This window comes from Muntiacus reevesi, chromosome 3, assembly GCF_963930625.1.
Source record: "Muntiacus reevesi chromosome 3, mMunRee1.1, whole genome shotgun sequence".
NCBI classification, from domain to species: Eukaryota; Metazoa; Chordata; class Mammalia; order Artiodactyla; family Cervidae; genus Muntiacus; species Muntiacus reevesi.
Genome location: NC_089251.1, coordinates 181,986,721 through 182,006,495, shown reverse-complemented (window position 1 = coordinate 182,006,495; position 19,775 = coordinate 181,986,721). Strand labels below are relative to the sequence as shown.

The 19,775-nt window shown below is 40.6% G+C and overlaps 1 protein-coding gene across 1 annotated transcript in view; it reads left to right on the top strand.

The window, feature by feature from the left end:
• Window positions 1-11,010, top strand: part of HECA (hdc homolog, cell cycle regulator) — a 43,458-nt gene extending 32,448 nt beyond the window's left edge. Inside the window, exons 3-4 of the mRNA XM_065931258.1 lie at window positions 5,006-5,160; window positions 7,498-11,010. Of these exons, the coding sequence (XP_065787330.1) occupies window positions 5,006-5,160; window positions 7,498-7,662 (320 nt within the window). The 3' untranslated portion in view covers window positions 7,663-11,010. The remainder of the gene's footprint in view (window positions 1-5,005; window positions 5,161-7,497) is intronic.
• Window positions 11,011-19,775: the final 8,765 nt, after the last annotated feature.

The following is a 19,775-nucleotide window of genomic DNA, read 5'->3' as shown; positions in this document are numbered from 1 at the left end:
TGTTGAGAAGCATCCTTTGGGAACTTTCTGAGAAAGGAGACTTGGGAATAGATGTTTTCAGATGTTGAAAGTTTGATAGTATCTTGATTCTGTCTTCACACTTGATTGGTAGTTGGCTGGGTATAGTCTTCCAAGTTATAATTATTTTCCCTTTGGAATTTTGAAGGCTTTTCTTCACTGACTCCTCTTGTCCCATGTTGCTACTGAGAAATCTAATATTATTCTTACTCCTGTTCCTTCATCTCTTCCTATCCTCCTTCCTATCCTCCAAAGGTTTTTAGATTTTCTCTTTCTAGTATTCTGAACTTTCACCATGATGTGAGTCTCTTTTCCCATTCATTGTGCAAGATGCTTTCTTAACTTTATGATTTTGTAAACTTAGAGTCTTCAGTTTGGGGAAATTTACTTTTGATTTATTTCTTTGATTTACTCCCATTTTCGTTTTCTTCCCATTTTTTTTTTTTTTTTTTTTAACTCTGTAAAACAGTTAATCAGATGTTGGACCTCTTAGACTGGTCTTTTTTTTTTTTTTTTGAGGTGGAAGAGATGCTTCATTATGTATGTTTTTGGTCCTGTTGTTCATCTCTTTATCATTCTTTTCTCTGGAAGATTTCTGTGATTTTATATTCCAATATTTCTACTGAGTTTAAGGTTTTCTATTCTGTGTTGTATTTGTAATTTCCTAAAGTTCTTTTTAATAGCATCCTGTTCTTATTTCATGGATGCTATTTCAATTTTATTTTTCTCAGCAGGGAAAGTGAGCTGAATTTGGTCTTACTCGTTTTCTGGAATTTCACCTATTCCTCTGTGTCTTTTCGCCTTTGTTATTGGGCAGACCACTCTGAAACTTAGTGGTGTGGAACAGTGATAATTCATAATTTCTCACAGTTCTATGAGTTGGTTGGTTAGGATGGCATCTTACACGTCTCGCAGTTGGCAGACTGGTTGACCTTGGGAGCCTTGGCTAGAATGGCTTATCCCTGCTTATACATCCTTTCATGTGCCAGTAGACTAGGCTTTTTCACATGCTTTTTTCGGGACGACAGTGAAGATGGGGAGAATGGAGCTGCATGGCTTTTCCGTCTTGAGACTTAAGCGTGGGACTGAGTAACTCACTTCAGTCACATTCTGTTCTTCAAAATAAGCTGTCAGGCTCTCCAAAATTCAGGGGATCATTCAGAAGACTCTGCTTCTTGATGAAAGTATACACTGTGTGGTTATTTAGTAATAAATTACTCTTTCTCCTTTAGCACTTCATCTCAACCTCCCCCGTGCTTTTTGTCCAGTTTCAGAGCTGCACCATTTACTATTTCTCCATTTTATTTCTGACCTCATATTTTGGTTCACAGTTACAAGTATGTCATTGTCTCATGGAAGATGGAATTTGTATTTTGTTACATGATCTTTCTACTGTGCAGGGATAATTATAGAGGAAAGAAGATGGAAACATCTTCATCATTTCATGACTGGAAGTATTCTTCATGAAAATGAATGAGGATACAAGGGTATAGGGTACAAGAGAGGAGAGTTGTCCTTTTTCTATTCATGATGGACAAATTCCTTTCATTTAGTCAGTTCATCAACCAGCCAGACTTACACATTGCATACTTGAACTGAGTACTATCAGTTCTTGCTACTCATCAGTCTATAATCTTAGGATGTAAGATGCATTTATAAAAATGTAACTAGCTTTACCAGGCCTGAGGCACTAGTCTCACCTGTGGAACTGGTATCACCTGGCTATTATGTACATAAAGCAGCATCTTATCATTTCCGAGGAGGAAAGGGCACTTTGACCTGGATAGTCAAAGGAGGCAGTGTGAAGACAGATCAGGAGGTGTGCTGGACTTTGATAAACTCAGGGTCTAACTACTACATCAGGTGTTTGTTGATAAGGAGTAGTGTGAGCAAAGGAATGGTGGTTCATAAAAAGGTCAGGAGACAGAGAACTGAGAACCGTTTGGCTGGAGCAGAGATTCTCGAGTGGAAAATGAGTAAAGTACGTGAAGAACAGATTATAGATGTCCTTTCAAGCCATAACAAAGAGCTTTGCCATGTTGATGAGTTGAAGAATTTAGCATTTTTTTTTTTAAAAGCCAATGGTAACTTGGGAGAAAAATTGTTATGCATTTGTAACTTAAATCTCCATTCTAGATGCAAGGAGAAAAGGGACCAGCCGAGTGGTGACAGTGGAGATTAAAAGGTGGGAATAGCTGTAAGAGGTTATGTTAAAGGGAAGATTACAGCTTTGGAGACAGCTTGACTGTGGAGCATGAAGATGTGTCCTTGTTGGCTCACTCTTAGTGTAGACAAAGTAAATGGTATCATGAACAGGAGTGGAGAAAATTGGGGAAGGGACCAGGCCTTAGACGAAAGAAGATGAGGCATTTGTGTGTATTGGGTTTGAAGAGATGCTGGGACTTTTGTGTGGAGATGTCTCTCACAAGTGCTATGAGAAATAAACACCTAAGATGAACACTGAAGCTTATTTATAATGTTAGTGGCTAAAAGAGTGGAAGAGCTCTTGAGTGGGGAGAAAAGAGAAGGAAAAGCAGGAGTATATGACCGAGTCCAGGACTGATCTTGGATACCCATCAGAGAGTGGATGAGAAGGGTAAAAATTAGATAGCCTGAAAACTTATGTGTCTGTACACACCTGAAGTGTACATCTGTATATCTGTGTATATACAGATCTGTGTATATACACTGTGTACAGTGTATATCTGTGGATATCCACAGATAATGAGTGCATTAGGTGTGTACTACAAAGGTCTTGAACAGTTTGATTGTTGATATTAAAAATCTGAGGATCTGGGTGTTTTATCAGTACCTGACAAGTCAGTGCACAAGTGGGGCCTTGGCGTTTGTCTGTGTTTTTATTGCCACATCTAAGAGCAGTCCATGCAGTCTTTTATATAACAAGCCAGTGTCACTCTTTCTTCCATTCCAGAGTTTCAACCATGTATTCCTCAAAGCGTTTTCAGTTCCAGTAGAAAGGCCCATTCCAGGCCGTGAGATTCCAGGCTGCAGTTGGTGATACACTCCTGAAATATTGTGTTATTTCCAATGGTGGATCCTGTGGATTGTCATTCCCTTGCCCTGGGGCCTGTCCCTGTCACTGTTGTCCCTAGCTTCCAGCTCCTCTTCCCTGACTTTTCCAGATGAAGATGCTTTTGCTTAGTTGTGATCATTTATGAAGATTTAATAATTTATTAATTTACTGAGACAGATGGACTTAAGAATTTCTTTTGGTACTTCTTTACCACTTAGAACAACAGAAATCTACTATTTGTTTGAATTCACAATCCTAGAACAGATTTAGAAATTTTAAATTCTCAGTACTTAGGACAATGTGTAAGCAGTAATTGAAACAAATCCAGAGACTCAGTCCAGGCCAGGAATTCCCATGCTGTAGAGTGGAGGTTAAGAGTCAGATAGAAATTTAAGTCTGAACTTTGCTACTTACTATCTTTTTGAACTTGAGCAAGCTACTTCAGCTCTAGTAAGTTTTACTTCCTCCTATCTGAAGTGGGAATAACAATAATGAGTCACATAGCCTCCAAGCACAGTGCCAGGCCCTGGGTAAGCACTCAGTGAGGTTCACTGTCAACTTGATCATAGTGGTTATTGCTACCAACATGTGACTTCTCCATCTGTCCCTGCCCCAACCAGCCACCGGGGTGTCTTTGAGTGTTGGAGAACTGCAGTGAGTAAGTCTGGGAGAGGGATTGGAAATGAAGCCTTTTCCAGTGGCAGCTGGATACTGAACTGACATCCTGAATTGCCCTCGGCCACTCTGAGTGGGCATGGCATGTGAGATCATTTTATTTTCAGAACACTACAGAGCAGAGGTGGGCTGTATTGCAAGAAACTCTTGTCATCCATCCCATTTTTGGCAGAGGCCGCCAAGGTATAAATGTCTTTGGCTGTTAACATATTCCATCCATTCATGCAACATACCATTATGGAGTGCTTTCCACGTTCCAGATACCGTGCTAGACATTGCACCTTCAGGGAGGGCATAGTTCTCACAGAGGCGGAGAGAGTCTTGTAAATGAATGAAATGAAAGGTTTCCTTATAAGTACTGTATATATCCCTTTCCAGTGGGTAAGGAGCAGGCTGGCCCTTAACAACTGAGAAGATGGCAGTGGGCCCCACATTCTGAATAAGAAACAGCGCAGGAGCGTGTGTCCTGCTGACGGTGGTTTTTAGCACAGTGGAACCCTGATCCCCACGAGGAGAGCACGTTGTGGCTGCTACCTGTTGCCTGATGCTGGACATTCTAACTCTTCCTGATTTGAACCTAAACCATTCCATATAAACTAGGGTGATGTCTTTCCTTTATATGCATTAGATGTCGATAAATGGTAGAGGGGTGAGGTTGTGACTTTCAAGAGCCTAGTAAATAACAAGACATCGAACTCCTTTCAGAAAAAAACACAAGTAAGATATAATTCTGGTTCCTAAATTGGATGTGGTGATGGCTGAGCAATTTTGGAGGCAAGAACGGTTAACGTAGTAATTTTGGCTGTGGCATAATTCTGGGCTATCAATACCAAGACAGACTCTGGGCTTTTTATGAGGGGACAATGAGAACCCCTGAGCACAGACCAGCATTGCTGGTTCAGCCTCCATATTCCACAGTAGACCTCTGAGCAGAAAGTCATGCATGATCCCAGGTTGGTTATGAGCCTCTGCGGCTTGGTCACATGAGTTTGGATATACGTATTGTAAACTTGGCAGCACTTTTCAGAAAAGTGAGTTGAAGCCGGTGTTTAATAAGGTTGAACTTACAGAACGTGTCTCATCGACAGTAGTTGGTAATCCATCATTATTCTAAAGAGACAACTTGGGGATATATGATGTGTACCATCTATTTTGCTTTCTATATCTGTTCAGATGAAGAAGTGTTGGCTCATAACTGATACGTAAGCGACTGTTTAGTCCCCTTGGTGACCAGAGGGGACTGCTGTCAGCCTCTCAGCCCCTGTCTTCTCTGCACAGGGAGGCTCATGCACCTGTATGCGGTGTGCGTGGACTGCCTGGAGGGTGTGCACAAGATCATCTGCATCAAGTGTAAGTCGCGCTGGGACGGCAGCTGGCACCAGCTGGGTACCATGTACACCTACGACATCCTGGCCGCCTCGCCGTGCTGCCAGGTTGGTGACGACCCGCGGGCCAGCGGGGGCTCGGGCTCTGTCCCCGGGCATGTGGGAGAGCCCTGGGGCGGCGCTGGAGGGGTGGGAGGACGCGCAGAACCTGCGGTAGGAAGGAGCGCCAAGGGCCTCCAGGAGTCCAGCAGTGAGGGGGGCCGCTGTTCCCGGAATACTTGGCGGTCATTAAACGGGACCTTGCAGGATAATGTATAATTCTGTGGGAATTTAAGTCCAAAAAAGCACATCCTAAATGGCAGAAAAGCACACTTTGATTTGTAAAAAGTGAACATGAAAAGGACTCTGCTAGCCTGTTACTAGAGATTGTCTCTGGATGATGGGATGGGATGCTCAGTGGTTCCTTTAGTTTTCTTCTTGCTTACTTAGAGTTTTTAAAGCTTTAGATGTAAGAAAAAGTTGTCATTTAAAAGGAAAGAAGAAAGTCTCACTTCCTCTCATAGATAGGATTTTTTCTTTTTGTTTCCTTTGTGTGGGACAGTGCAGTTTATACAAGATCTGCCTGCCTTGGAATGTGTCTGAGGCTGACTTGAAAGATTTGTAATCCTTAAAGCTCTGCTAAGGGGAGGCATATTCTGATGCATCTGAAATTTAGCTGTCATGAGGAAAAGAGGGAAGTATTAGCATGTGAAAATGCATTAAATAAGTCCATAGAAACAGGAGACAAAACAAAATCCTTGGAAATATCTTGATTTGTTTCCAAGTGCTTTGGAAAAGAAAATGCTTTTTGTATAATTCCTTGATATTTTTACAGGCTGGAGAGGTTATTTTCCTTTCCTCTTAAGTGGTTAAGCCTTTAATATAAACACCTGATAAACATTTCAGTGGTTTATTAATAGTGTTATATCTTTAGCATTATGATTTGATTTTTATAAAGAGAACATCCTTACCATTAGCAATTTATTCAGAAGATAAGCTGTGTTGGTTGAGTGAAGAGGTTGGTGGGGTTGGTATTTCAGCCTTTCTGTGTCTGTACTACTGATCTTAGAAGAGAAATGTAGTTGTTAGAGCCCTGAATGGTCATTTGTAGCCTGTCATTTGATTCTAGATATAATTGATTGCTTTTATGCTATTCTCATATACAGGCCACATTTCCATTTTAAAACAGCCTTAGAAATGAGATGTCATTGTCTTTTACTAATAGTTATTCCCTGTAGCATTTTATAATACCCAGTGTACCTTGATGCCTGCTCTTGAGATGAGAGAAACAAAAGGAAGAGTTCTCTCCCACACCCACCTTTTAAAGAAATAGGGAAGTGAAAGAATGTGTGGGCCTATAACTCGTAAGAGTGCTAGCACTGGAAAGGACTCTCTATTTTTCACAAGCAGTGGAGGCCTGAACAATTAGAACTTTTCCCCCAGGTCTACCCACACGTATCACTGCATGACCACAAACCTCTGTCACCCATAGCCTGGTGCTCTTTCTACTTCCCCACTGACAGGCCCTGGGATTGCTGGCTTATCTTCAGGGAGAAAAGCAGAGTGGTATCGTGGCACACCCAGCCTGTTGTTACTCACCATATATTTCTTCCTTACAACAATTTAATCCCAGACACTTTGTTTTTTTTATTCTGACCCCTTACTGGAGTGGACTTAAAAAAAAAAATCAATTTTTTTGACTTTAAAAAAAATCAATTAACTATATTCACTGAGAAAGGTACAAATGTTAGATGCTACTTTATAATTTCCTATTATTCACTGAAGTCCTTGGACCTATTGCTGAAAGCTTTTGGTGCTAATAGAGGGGGCCAGGACATGAATGAAGGTGCAGTGTTCTTGCTGGTTCCAGAAGCCTCAGCGTAAACATGGCCCTTATTTCCAGATCCTCAATTTTACTACAGTGTTTGAGAGAAATTTTATTTTTACCTCAAAGAAAGCAGAAGTGTAGTTAGGAGTAGAATGAAAAATGTATATACATTTAAGAAATAAATTAAAAAAGTCTTCAAAGATATTTCACGCAGGTTCGGATGAGAGAGGTTGGTTTCAGCCACTTTTTAAAACCCACAGGGAAGAGATTTTCGCTTGTTAGGTGTTTTACTGGAGAAGTTTAGGCAGTACGGGTTTCTTCCCATCAGTAGAGTAATTACGAGCAGTGCTGCACATCAGGAAAGAAATGAAGAATCGTTAATCTTTTAGGCGGATGGGTAAATATTTGCGTATATAATATCTCCTGCTTATCTGATGCTCTGCCCACTCTGTTTGGGGTAATAAAGGGATGCCTTATTAGACTCTTGATCCGTTTCCCAGCTAAGCAGTCTTGAGTGTTGGTCGGCAACGCTGGGGGCAGAGGGCTAGTGTGGCTCACGGCATCTTGTGTCCCCGCAGGCCCGCCTGAACTGCAAACACTGCGGGAAGCCGGTGATCGACGTGCGGATTGGCATGCAGTACTTCTCCGAGTACAGCAACGTCCAGCAGTGTCCACACTGCGGCAACCTGGACTACCATTTCGTGAAGCCATTCTCCTCCTTCAAAGTCCTTGAAGCTTATTGATGAAAGCTTTGCTTTAGTAATAGCTATTTTATTGGTATTACTTTGTTACATATCTTTTCTAGGGAAGCCTTCTGTGACACTCGTTTCTTTTCTAATTGAAAGGAGAGTTCCTTTGTGTACGTGCCACTTCCAGGGCGCCTGCCCCTTGCCCTCTCTGACTCCCACGTGTTAGCCTGTGGCCGTGACCAGAGCCCAGCCAGGTACTCCTGTGAGCTCGGGGCAGCGGCTCACTAGGAGCCTCTCAGGCCGCTTTTAGGGTGGTGGGGAGGATGGGGTGACTTTAGGAAAGCGATCACATGGTCATAAACTGAGAGCATGGAAGGAGCTGGGAAGAAACTCTTACTAAGGTGTAACTGTCTAAAGATCCGCTTTGAGGTCTCCTCGGGGCCTTGGGAGAAACATGCGACAAGTGAATGTAAGCTGTGCCTGGAGAGCTGCTGGTGCGCTCGGCCCTGTAGCCTGGCACCTGCGGCACACCCTGCCCTGCAGCCTCCCCACTGACAGGTCACTGGGGAGGGCTGAGCCCTGGTTCTGTCCCTGTTGTGTTCTAGCAGTCAGTTTTCATACTGAAAATGATGTCCAGATTAAAAGGCACATGAAAACAAGGGGTGTTGCACGTACTTTTAGGTAAAACTGACGCGTAACAAAGAGAATATGCTGGAAGAATTTGGAAATGATGCACACTGACTCCGAGGGCGCAAGGGCAGAGCCCAGTCATTTGAATTGTGTCTTTGAGGTTGGTCAGACAAGCTTGTAAGGAGAATTCCATGAAGAACATGATTTGGGCAGTACTGATTTATATAGGTTCACACTGTCGAAGTGTCATTTGATGTCAGATCCTTCTCACAGGTAAATCTCACAGCCACAGACCCTAACTGGTGAGTTTCACAAGCAATCATTGCCACACTTACCTTCCCCCCAAACTGCTTATGGCTGCATTTTACTCTGTTAGTGCTGAGTTCCCAAAATCAGATTTGATCTTCAGAAGGAATGGAAAAAAATTAATTGTGAAGCTTTGAGGAAAAGAATAATTTTAGTATTTCTTTTTAAAGTGTTTCATTTTGGAAGATCACCAATTATAATGCATAACAATATGTTTGAGAATAGGTTATTCTGAAGATCTCCATGATACCTTACCACTGGTGAAAAAGATGGTAATTTATAGAACTTTGTTAGTCAGAGCATTGAGCTTTCTAAAATACAGCCTCTGTTTATTAGAGTTTCCTGTTTTAAATAGACTGACACCCCAATATCTTTATAAAACTGGAATTGGAATATGATTTCTCAAAAAATGAATTTGGTAATTTCAACTATAATACACATACGTGTTATAAGGATGCTGAGAATATCCTTTTATGGGTAACTAAATTTGGGGTTATGTGGATATTTTCTGTTATTTAGTTTATATCATTTACCCCCCTCACCCTCCAGAAAAAACAGTGGTTTTTCCTCTCAGAAGTGTGTAAGCATCAGTGCAAGTGAGTTTCAGTTCTGCTACATGGAATATTTGATGTTTTGTTGGAAAGAACACAGCTGACTGGGAGAGTTTGACTAATACTCTTCGTCTTTTGGTTTGGATGATAATAATTTGGCTGGTCACATCTAGTCTGATGTTTGATGATCTGAAGAATATTTCACAGTGGGGGGAAATGCTCAATGCTCGTATGACACAGCAAGTTGTTATTGGTCTGACAGTGTTTGATGCAAGGAAAAGAGGTCTATAGGACATAGCTCTTGCAAATCTGTCTTTGATATACAAAACTGTAACTGAATCAGCTGTTTCCCTGTTGATTCTCTGTCATGTACCAGGTATAAAAAAATTGAGGAGTTTTTCTTTTCAGAGTACCATTGGATTTTATTTCTGAATTTCAAATGAGTAGTAAAATATTTGTAATGCTGTTCTTTAACCCACCTAAATTTCTAAAGAGGAACCTGCTTGTATTGTTGTTCTGAAGCTTAAAAGCTTACATGTAGATCACCTACATGTCCCTCAGCCTAAAACTATTGCAAGCTCAGATGCGTTCAACATTTTCCCCTAACATTGTTGTCTACTCTTGGAGAAAGAAGTATGAGGAGGTTTCACTATAACTGAGTAAAATTTGCTTGTGGCCTTTATTTTGATGGTTCTGTTAGGATTCTGTGGGTGCTAAATTGATAACGCCTTTACGGCATTGCATTCTTGACTAAAATGGAAAATTTGGCAGATTTGAGAATAAAATATAATTGAGTATGCAACCATGTGAAGAATAAATTATATTTTGGAATCTGCTGACCTTAGTATTTTCATCATACTTTCTAGAAGTACTTTTCTCTGAGTACCTTGATAAGAATTGGAATGTACCAAAAAAGATGATTATTTTGGTTGAGGTTCAGATGTTAAAGGATATTAGTCACCCAAGAGGTCCATTTTTTGGTTTTCTGATAGTGTTCAATGACATTAACCCACTTATAGGTAATTTTTATCTACTTTAACTTGTTTTATCATTTATTTTTAAGAGTTAAACCTTGAACAAATAAAATTACCTGCTTTAGTTTAGTGGGGTGACTATTTCTGATCGTCTCGTCATCTTCTCTTCAGGCTAGCTCAGTTCTTCACTCTCTTCTGGTTGCATTTGAAGCAATTGATACACCTATGGCCATGAAGTTAGGGAGTGGGCTGAATTATCCCATTGTAATTAAGAAAGAGCTTTCTCCAAACAGTCTTTAATTTCCAGTTTTTGTAAAAGAAGTGTATTCATTTTGGGAATAAAAAGTATTTTCATATCTGTCTGGGGGGAAATTAACTCCTCAGGAAAGACTATCCCTAGGTGTTTAAATCCTAAAACTAACAGAAAAACTTTGAATGTAACTTGTTAGATCACCCAGACTAACTTCCTGAAATCCTTCTTTTTGTCCTGTAAGATCAGTGCTAAACACACAGTCTCTGCTCCTGTGTCCGGGTCAGGCACTCCAGTTTGCTCTTCTCTTTGGTCTCATGGTGGCAGCTGTTGGGTCATTGCAGCCAGAGGTTGGGAGGAGGTGAGGAGAAGGTGCTCTTGTTCAGTGTTTTGGTTCCTGTAAAAGGTTGCTGCCTAACCCAACTCATCTCTGTGTCCTGTCGACTTTATTATTATTCCAGGTCATTGAAAGAAAACATAATGGATGGGCGTCATTAACACCAGCTCAAAAATACATTCTTGTCAGTAAAGATTTCTTGTCAAGATGTCTTGGATTGCACTTTTGTTGAGAGAAGACTGTGTAAATAGTTAAAGAATGTTGATAAAACTGAAACATTTGGAATTGTGTGATGTTAGAAGGTTTCTGTTTGTGAAATGTATGTATTAAAAATAATAAAATTTCAGAAACTAATATTGTATTCTCTCTTTAGTGTGCCGCTTTATTTTCTGTTGGGATTTTAGGCTTTTGATCTTGGGATTGTTTGGTCAGAAAAGACAATAGAGACGTCTTTCCTAAGGTTTGGTCACTATTCATGCAGATATTTCAAAGTCACTACTGCAGCTAATAAAGACTCAGAACTTTTTTTGCTGTTTAAAAGTGATGCGTCACATACAAATTCCCTTTACAACAAAATAAGCATTCTACATAGCAGAGTTGGTTCCATGTGGATGACCCACAATTGTTCTGGTTATAGGGAATTATATCTGACTGACTAGATAATCCTGTTCTACAATTTGTTACTGTTGTTTCTAGGCCTGTAACAATTTGCATAATGAAAAGACTAGATTATATCCTTTTTCGTTATAAGAAAATGAGAACTGAGTTGTTAAACTTCTTGCTGACTTGAGGCACTGTGATCTAGTTTAGTTTATGTTTCAAATTTCCTTGTTCCCTTCATTTCACATATTATTCTTAGTCAAAGAATTGAAATCCACAAAATCATTAGAGTACATAATAACATGTGGAAAGGAGGGTGAGGAAAGAGTCTCCAGGGGATTCTAAGCTTGTTTTACCATTATTTCCTACAGACATCTGAGGTATAAATCTTATTTATTCAAAGCCTTAATAACTTGGGATCTCATGATTGCTACTAGTGTAATTTATTTCAACAAAATTCCTTTCCAGTTGTAAGGAACATACAGTTCTTACTATGGCAGAAAGAAAAAAAGTTAAACTGATTATTAAGAACTATGTTTAATGGAGGAAAATTTTATTTGTTCCTAGTGGTTTCCATTTCTCTAAATCTTGCTTATGTAGCTTTGACTTAAATTTAGCAGCAGTTAGATTGCTAATTTTATAGGCTGTTAGTAAAGAGTTAAATTTTGGAAGAAAAAAAGCTTTGCTTGAGCTTTTATTCTTTTTATGTTCTTTCAGTTCTCTGTACCTGGGATAAACCTTATCTAATGAATATGAAATATCTTTGAAGATAGTAAAGTGTCATGCAGATATACTAGAAATAATGTATTTTTAAAGAATACTTTTATTCTAATGACAGTCTTTGGCACTGTGATAATTAATTCATATAAGCTCAATTTGGTGTTGTCTCAGGGACAGCAAAAATAAAGCACTTTGTCTCATGGTATTCAGTAAAAACACTGGTTACATTTGTCAGTATCCAAGTGGAATCCAAATGGAATCTGGCCCCATAGCACCATTTCCTGGTGATGGACACCATGCCAGGGGTTCTGATACAGTTGTTTGAAAGTTTAGATCATAACTAAAATCAAGTTTGGAATTATCTAATTACATTCCCCATAAGCCTAAAAGTAGAAAATTCATAGCTGTAACAGTCATAGAATTAGAGATCCCAGAATTTAGAGCAAGGACTGTGTTTTTTGTCATGTTCACATTGTGTGTGTGTGTGTGTGTGTGTGTGTACATGGACTTCCCAGGTGTGTGTGTGTGTGTGTGTATGTATGTTGGCTTCCCAGGGGTGTGTGTGTGTGTGTGTGTGTGTGTACGTATGTGGGCTTCCCAGGTGTGTGTGTGTGTGTGTGTGTGTGTGTGTGTATGTATGTTGGCTTCCCAGGGGTGTGTGTGTGTGTGTGTGTGTGTGTGTGTGTGTGTACGTATGTGGGCTTCCCAGGTGTGTGTGTGTGTGTGTGTGTATGTATGTGGGCTTCCCAGGTGTGTGTGTGTGTGTGTGTGTGTACACGTGTACGTGTACGTGGGTTTCCCAGGTGGCTCAATGGTAAAGAATCTGCCTGCCAGTGCAGGAGTGCAAGAGACACGGGTTCGATCCCTGGGTGGGGAAGATCTAGAGGAGGAAATGGCAACCTGCTCCAGTATTCTTGCCTTGAAAATTCCATGAACAGAAGAGCCTGGCAGGCTAGGGCTGCAAAGAATTGGACACGACTGAGCATACACACGCATACACACATTTAGTTGAAGTATAGTTGATTTACAACATTATATTAGTTTCACATGTGCAACATAGTCTATGTTTTTATAGATTATATTCCATTTACAGTTGTAAAAGTTTGGCTATATTGTCTCTGCTGTACCATATATCCTTAAAGCTTATATATTTTATACATAGTAATTTGTACCTCTTAATCCCTTCTATCATGCCCCTCCCCACTTCCCTCTCCCCATTGGTAACCAGTAGTTTTGTTCTGTTTTGTTATTTTCATTTGTTTGTTTCAATCTTATCGACTGTTATATTCATCTTAAAGATAAACTGAGGCCCAGAGAACTGAAATCTACATAAATAAGTCTGCACAGTTAATGGCTGACTGGGAATTAAGTCTGGATTTCCTCTCCTGTTTCTCGAAATGATATCAGTGAGTGTGTACTTTGTTTTCAGTTAAGAGAGCGCTTTGAATTTGTTCTGACAAGGCATGTGTGTGCCTAGTCGCCTCTGACTCTTTGCAACCCTATGGACTGTAGCCCGCCAGGCTCCTCTGTCCATGGGATTTTTGAGAATACTGAAGTGGGTTACCGTTTCCTCGTCCAGCCCATCTTCCTGACCCAGGGACCAAACCCCTGTTTCCTGTGTCTCCTGCATTCCAGGCAGATTCTTCACCCGCTGAGCCGTAGGGAAGCCCTTGGACAAGGTGCTGGATTTCAAAGGAACAGTAGCTCTCACTTCAGCAGCAGTGGTGCTAAAATGGAAGTAATTCCGAGAGGCTTGCTGAGCCCCCTGTGTGAGGGTGACAAGCATGTGGGGAAGCAGCTCCTATTTTCAGAAAGAAGAAAACAAACGGGAACACTGCTCACTTCGAAAGAAGAGAAATAATATTTGAAATCACAATAGTTGTGTCTTTTCCCTCATTTTTTTTGTGTGTTCATTTGTTGACTGCTGTTCTTTCATTAAAATCAATCATTGCTTGAAGAGAGCTGTGTCTGAGTGTCGGGTGATTTAACAGTCTACACTAAGAATCCGTCACTCTTCACTCGGGAGCTGACTTCAAGATGTTTCTGGATTCAAACACGTCAGGCTGTCAGGTTTGATAACTTGGGTCTCGCCAGCTGGGGCAGAGTTTTCCTTTCTGACTAAGTTTTCAAACAGTTGCTCTCGGGGTGTTTCATGTTCAGTTTCTCCTCAGTACTCTTTGTATTTCAGATTTTCTGGAGTTGCCCTACCTGATCACTGTTTATTTGTAGTGCTGAGAGAAATACATTTCTTCATGGTGCAGGGGTTATCTCTTGAACTAATCACGAGTGACGTTCCTAATGATTGTAAAACCATGGATTGTCAATCAGTGCCTTACACTTTCTTGTTATTTTTTATTGCATCAACGAATCACATATTTTTCTGAGGCTCTGATGACACTGCAAGTGGTTGATGGAGAAAGTAAAGCCAGGTGAAGCCCCTGGGCTGGAGTTTGTCTGAAGCTCCAGAAGAACCCCATGGCTCTCAGAAGAGAGTGGTTTGGGCCAAGAGTGAGACGGTGGCAGTCCCAAGGGCTTCTGGGAATATTTCACAAAACTTAATTCGGATCAGAACATTGCCCATCGCAAGACTGCACAGGATATCTAAAAGGTCAGTTTATTTTTGGCACAAGTTACAGCAACCTTGGTTATCTCATACTGCTCAGAAACACAATAGTATGTGCCTTTGATGAATAATATATAAGAAGATAAATGAATTAATATCTAATGCTGTTTATTTTATAGACATAACCTTTCAGAATAATATAAGAGTTCTGTTAGGTGGGGGGTGGTCTTTGTTGACAGCAGAGTTGAGAAAAAGTCACTTTTTATTAATGGAAGTGTCAGCTTTTTCTAATCTTTGTGCTATTACCTGTTGTGATACCTTTGCTTTATCTTTTTCTACCTGTCCATCTTGTCCTTTCTTCTGTCTTCCCTTCCCTATCAGTTTTCTTAACCACTGGAATATAGTAAAGTGAAGGTGGCTCAGTTGTGTCTGACTCTTTGCAACCCCATGGATTGTAACCCACCAGCCTTCTCTGTTCGTGGACGTCTCCAGACCAGAATACTGGAGTGGGTAGCCATTCCCATCTCTAGGGGATCTTCCCAACCCAGGGATCAAACCCAGGTCTCCCATATTGCAGGAATACAGTAAAACCCCCCAGACAAACCTAGACATGAGCTGGTTTGGTAAATCAAAAAAGTTGAATAGATTGCTACAGTTGGCACAGAAATGGGAAAGGGAAAGTGTTGTCGCTTAGTCATGTCGACTCTGGGACCCCATGGACTGCAGCCCGCCAGGCTTCTCTGTCCATGGATTTCTCCAGGCAAGAATACTGGAGTGGGCTGCCATTTGCTACTCCAGGGGGTCTTCCCAATTCAGGGATTGAACCCATGTCTTCTGCATTGCAGGCAGAGTCTTTACCATCTGAACCACCAGGAAAGACTGCACAGACGTGGGCAGTTTGATCCATGGAAGGATAGAGTTCCAAAGTAAACCACACTTACATAGATGGGCAATTAATTTTTGCCAAAGGCATAAAAAGAATTCAGTGAAGAGAAGATAATGTAACAAATGGAACTGGAGAATTTGATATCCATATGTGAAAAACCAGACTTGGTTCAAGACTCTTACCTTATGAAAAAAATTTTAACTAAAGGTGGATCATAAATGTAAAATCTAGAAAAGATAAGTTGTATTTTACTAAAATTAAGAGCTTCTCAAAAGACATTGTTAAGGAAAAAGTCACAAACTGGAAGAAAAAGGGCTTAGATCCAGAAAATAATGAATAACTCCAAAATGTAGTAATAAAACAAATGAGCCACTTTAAAAAAAAGTGCAAAATATTTGAATACTGTGCCAAAAGAATAAAAATGACAAACACATGATAAGATACTCAACATCATTAGTCACTAGGGATATGCAAGTTAAAACCATCATGAAATACCACCACACACCCATTGGAATGACTTTTAAAAAAAATGCCAATTGCTGGCAAAAAACGTGACATAAAAAACACACGCTGCTGATGGAAAATAGCCAGTAGTTTCTTAAAAAGTTAAACATATACCTATTCTGTGTCCCGGCTATTCCACTTCTATGTGTTTACCCAAGAGAAGTGAAAGCATGTCCACAAAAAGACTTGGTTAGACGTTTCTGGCAGCTTTATTTGTAATAGTGTCTGACAGGAACAATACAAATGTCTATATCAACAGGAGGATGGATGAACAAAATGCGGGCTACCTATTCTATAGAATAGTACTTCACAATAAAAGGGAACAAACGATTGATGCATGCAACAGGGCTGAGTCTCAAAATAATTACACTAAAGGGAAGTCAGGAGGAGGAAAGTATAGCCTCTATGACTCCATTTATGTAGAATTAGAAAATGCAAATGAGACTGTGCTGGATGATCAGTTTCGCCTGGGATGGAAAGGAATATTAGGGGGAGGGCTGCTTTGGTGGCTCAGATGGTAAAAATTCTGCCTATAATGTCGGAGACCTGGGTTCGATCCCCGGGTTGGGAAGTTTCCCTGGAGGAGGGCGTGACAACCCATTCTAGTATTCTTGCCTGGAGAATCCCTACGGATGGAGGAGCCTGGCAGGCTACAGTCCATGGTTGCAAAGAGTTGGACATGACTGAACGACAGCAGAGCACAGTGAGGGGGAGGGTAGATGAAATGATTACAAAGAGGCAAGAGGACCTTTTGGGGGTGATGAGTGAGTGAGTGAGTGAGTGAAGTCACTCAGTGTCTGACTGTTGGCGACCCCATGGACTGTAGCCTGCCAGACTCCTCTGTCCATGGAATTTTCCAGGCAAGAGTACTGGAGTGGGTTGCCATTTCCTTCTCCATTGGCGGTGAAAGATGTGTTCATAATCTTGATTTTGATGATGACTTCTTATATATATGTCAAAACTTACTGTATACTTTATATATGTGTAGTTTATTATGTGAATTATAGATGCTGAAGCTCCAAAGAAACTCCAATACTTTGGCCACCTCATGCGAAGAGTTGACTCACTGGAAAAGACCCTGATGCTGGGAGGGATTGGTGGCAGGAGGAGAAGGGGACGGCAGAGGATGAGATGGCTGGATGGCATCACCGACTCGATGGACACGGGTTTGAGTAAACTCTGGGTGTTGGTGATGGACAGGGAGGACTGGCGTGCTGTGATTCATGGGGTTGCAAAGAGTCGGACACAACTGATGGACTGAACTCAACTGAACTGATCCCTCCATAAAGCACATAAGTCCCACTCCCAATGATTTATATACCATCAACCTTTTTTTTTTTTTTTTTTAAATGTATATAAGACCTACACATTCATTGGGCAGATGTGGTTCTTTTGCTTGTTTTAACTTGTGATTCTGGCACTTATAGGACCAGGCTGCCTTTCTTGCAAAATCTCCTTTTGTGATGCATTCTCTAAGAAACCTCCCATTTGGTTTTCTTCAAAATGGAATGAGAACTTAAAGGCGCAGGAGAAACAATATAAATTTACCAACTCTCTTGACTTTGGGAATTTCTGGCCCCTAATCTTTGGCACTATTATCTCCTGTGTGTATTATACTCAACAAGATTTTTGTGTGTATATGATTTGTCCTGTCACTCCAAAGCATCTTACTGAGTTACTGAAATGGTGTTTTCTTTATATAATTATATGTCATTGGCTTATGTACTATTTTTATTAAATTACATTTTTGCGGTGCCAAGTATAACTGGCACAAACAAGTTTGGGGACAAACACGACTAACTCTTGATAAGGACACAGCTTTGCAGGGGTAAACTGTATGGAGACCCTGCCTAAGAGCAGCTACCAGCTACTAACATCCACAGTGCTGAGGTCATTCATCACAGTGTAGATTTACAAAATGAACTGGAGTCAGTGCACTTGCTAGATTGGCCAAGGAAAGGTTGGTTGAGGACGATTCTCCTGCTCAAGCACTCAGGCTGTCTTTCATCAGCTGTAAATAGTAAGAGTGTCTGCCTGGGGGTAAGGGTATTATTAAGGTTTAAATGAAGGAATGTAAATAAAGTGCTTAGTGCAATAAAATGCTTTAGCACATACCCTGGCAGGTAGTAAGTGCTAAAAATGTGCCTTATTTTGATCATGTATGTTATTTCAGAAAGCATTTTTATACTATTAGGGCAGGATGGACCTTAGAAATGGACTCAACCCATTTATTTTACAGATGAGGAAAGTGGCCCAATAGCACACACATTGGCAAGCATTTTGCCAAAAGTGGATAATGCTAAGGGTGCTTCATAGGAGGTTTCTTCTAAGGGGCTCCTGAAGATATTGAGAGTTCTCTAATACCAGGGGAGGAATTGCACACCTTATGTCAGACTCATAAAAGAGCTGCTTTTAAGAGCAGGCTTACTTGTTCAGAAGGCAGATCATCGTCAATAGCTGTGAACATCTTTTAAAAAACTTTTGCTGAATTCTGCCCTAGAAGTGTCAGTATTCCTCCCCACAGCCTAAAGCAGTGGGTGTGTGAAGGGAGCTAAAACCAGCATCAGTGAGGCAGTAAGGAAAGAAGGGGGTGAGAAGGTGGTGGGACTAATAAACAGGTGACATCTGATTTAGTAAGGTGGGTCAGACATTTCGTTAAAGCCATGTTTGATTATGCCTATTTGGGTTTAGATTCAAACAGAGACCTGTGCTTTCTTGGGATGGGAAATGATCCATTTTTTCCCCTTCATGGTGAAAACAGACAGGGGCCTGTCAGTTGTGCTACAGTGATCATATTTTTCATTTCAAGTATGCCCATGAAGGCTGGCATCCATACCCCTGACTTAGTGCAGTGAACATCACTTGCAAATGATAACACTTGGAGTGTGATAGTAACAAATCATGGTCATTCTGTGCTGGCCAGGGTGATGCCCCGTGGTGTTGGTATCTGCCTCTCCTGGCCCGGTCCAGCTTGAGGCATCAAGGTTGCGATGCACCTGCTGAAATACTATAGGATCAGTAACCCCAAACAGGCATCTGAACTCACTCAGCCAACCAGGGACTCGGAGGCAGGAAACCTGGGTTCAAACTGTGCCTTCTACACACTCAGGCATATCACTTAACCTTTTGGGTCATGCTTTCTGTTACTGCAGGAAAACACAAATACCAACTTTCTAGTATTCTTAGAGTGAGGTTTAATGAATTAATAGCTTCATTAATTTATAAACTCTTCACTGAGAAACAGACGTAAGAGGTTATTAAAATGAACATGTTAATAATGACTCCATTTCTACTTAAAAAAAAAAAATCTATCCCAGATGCTCTTGATTTCTGGTGTTAAACAGCTATGACTATCTCACTAAAATTTGTCTTTCACATGTCATGCTTGACATGCTAAATGCTAGTCAATTCAGTGTTTATTGAGCACATATTATGTGCAGGGGTAGGAGCCAAAAGGAGTCATGATTGTTCAGAAGACTGGTCACATTTGATAGCTGTGTGCAGCTTTTAAAAACTGCTGAATTCTACTTCTGAAGTGGTGGCATTCCATGAGCGGGGATGAGACTCCTCAAGGATTGTACACCTAAAATATTCTTGCTGAGAATTACTGTGTCATCTGTGATCTTCCCTGACACTGAAATGAAATTTTAAATATAGATCCATCTTAAAATAATGAATTGAGATTCTAACAAAGCATTTGACTTATAAGATTTGCATTTTTTGATTAAGAAGAATTTTACTAGTTTGAAAAAATTCTGAAGGAGAAGTTTCACTCCTGGCATGTCTCTCATTTACATTTTTGTCAGGTTTATTAATGCATATGTACCAAATTGTGTGCAAGGAAGC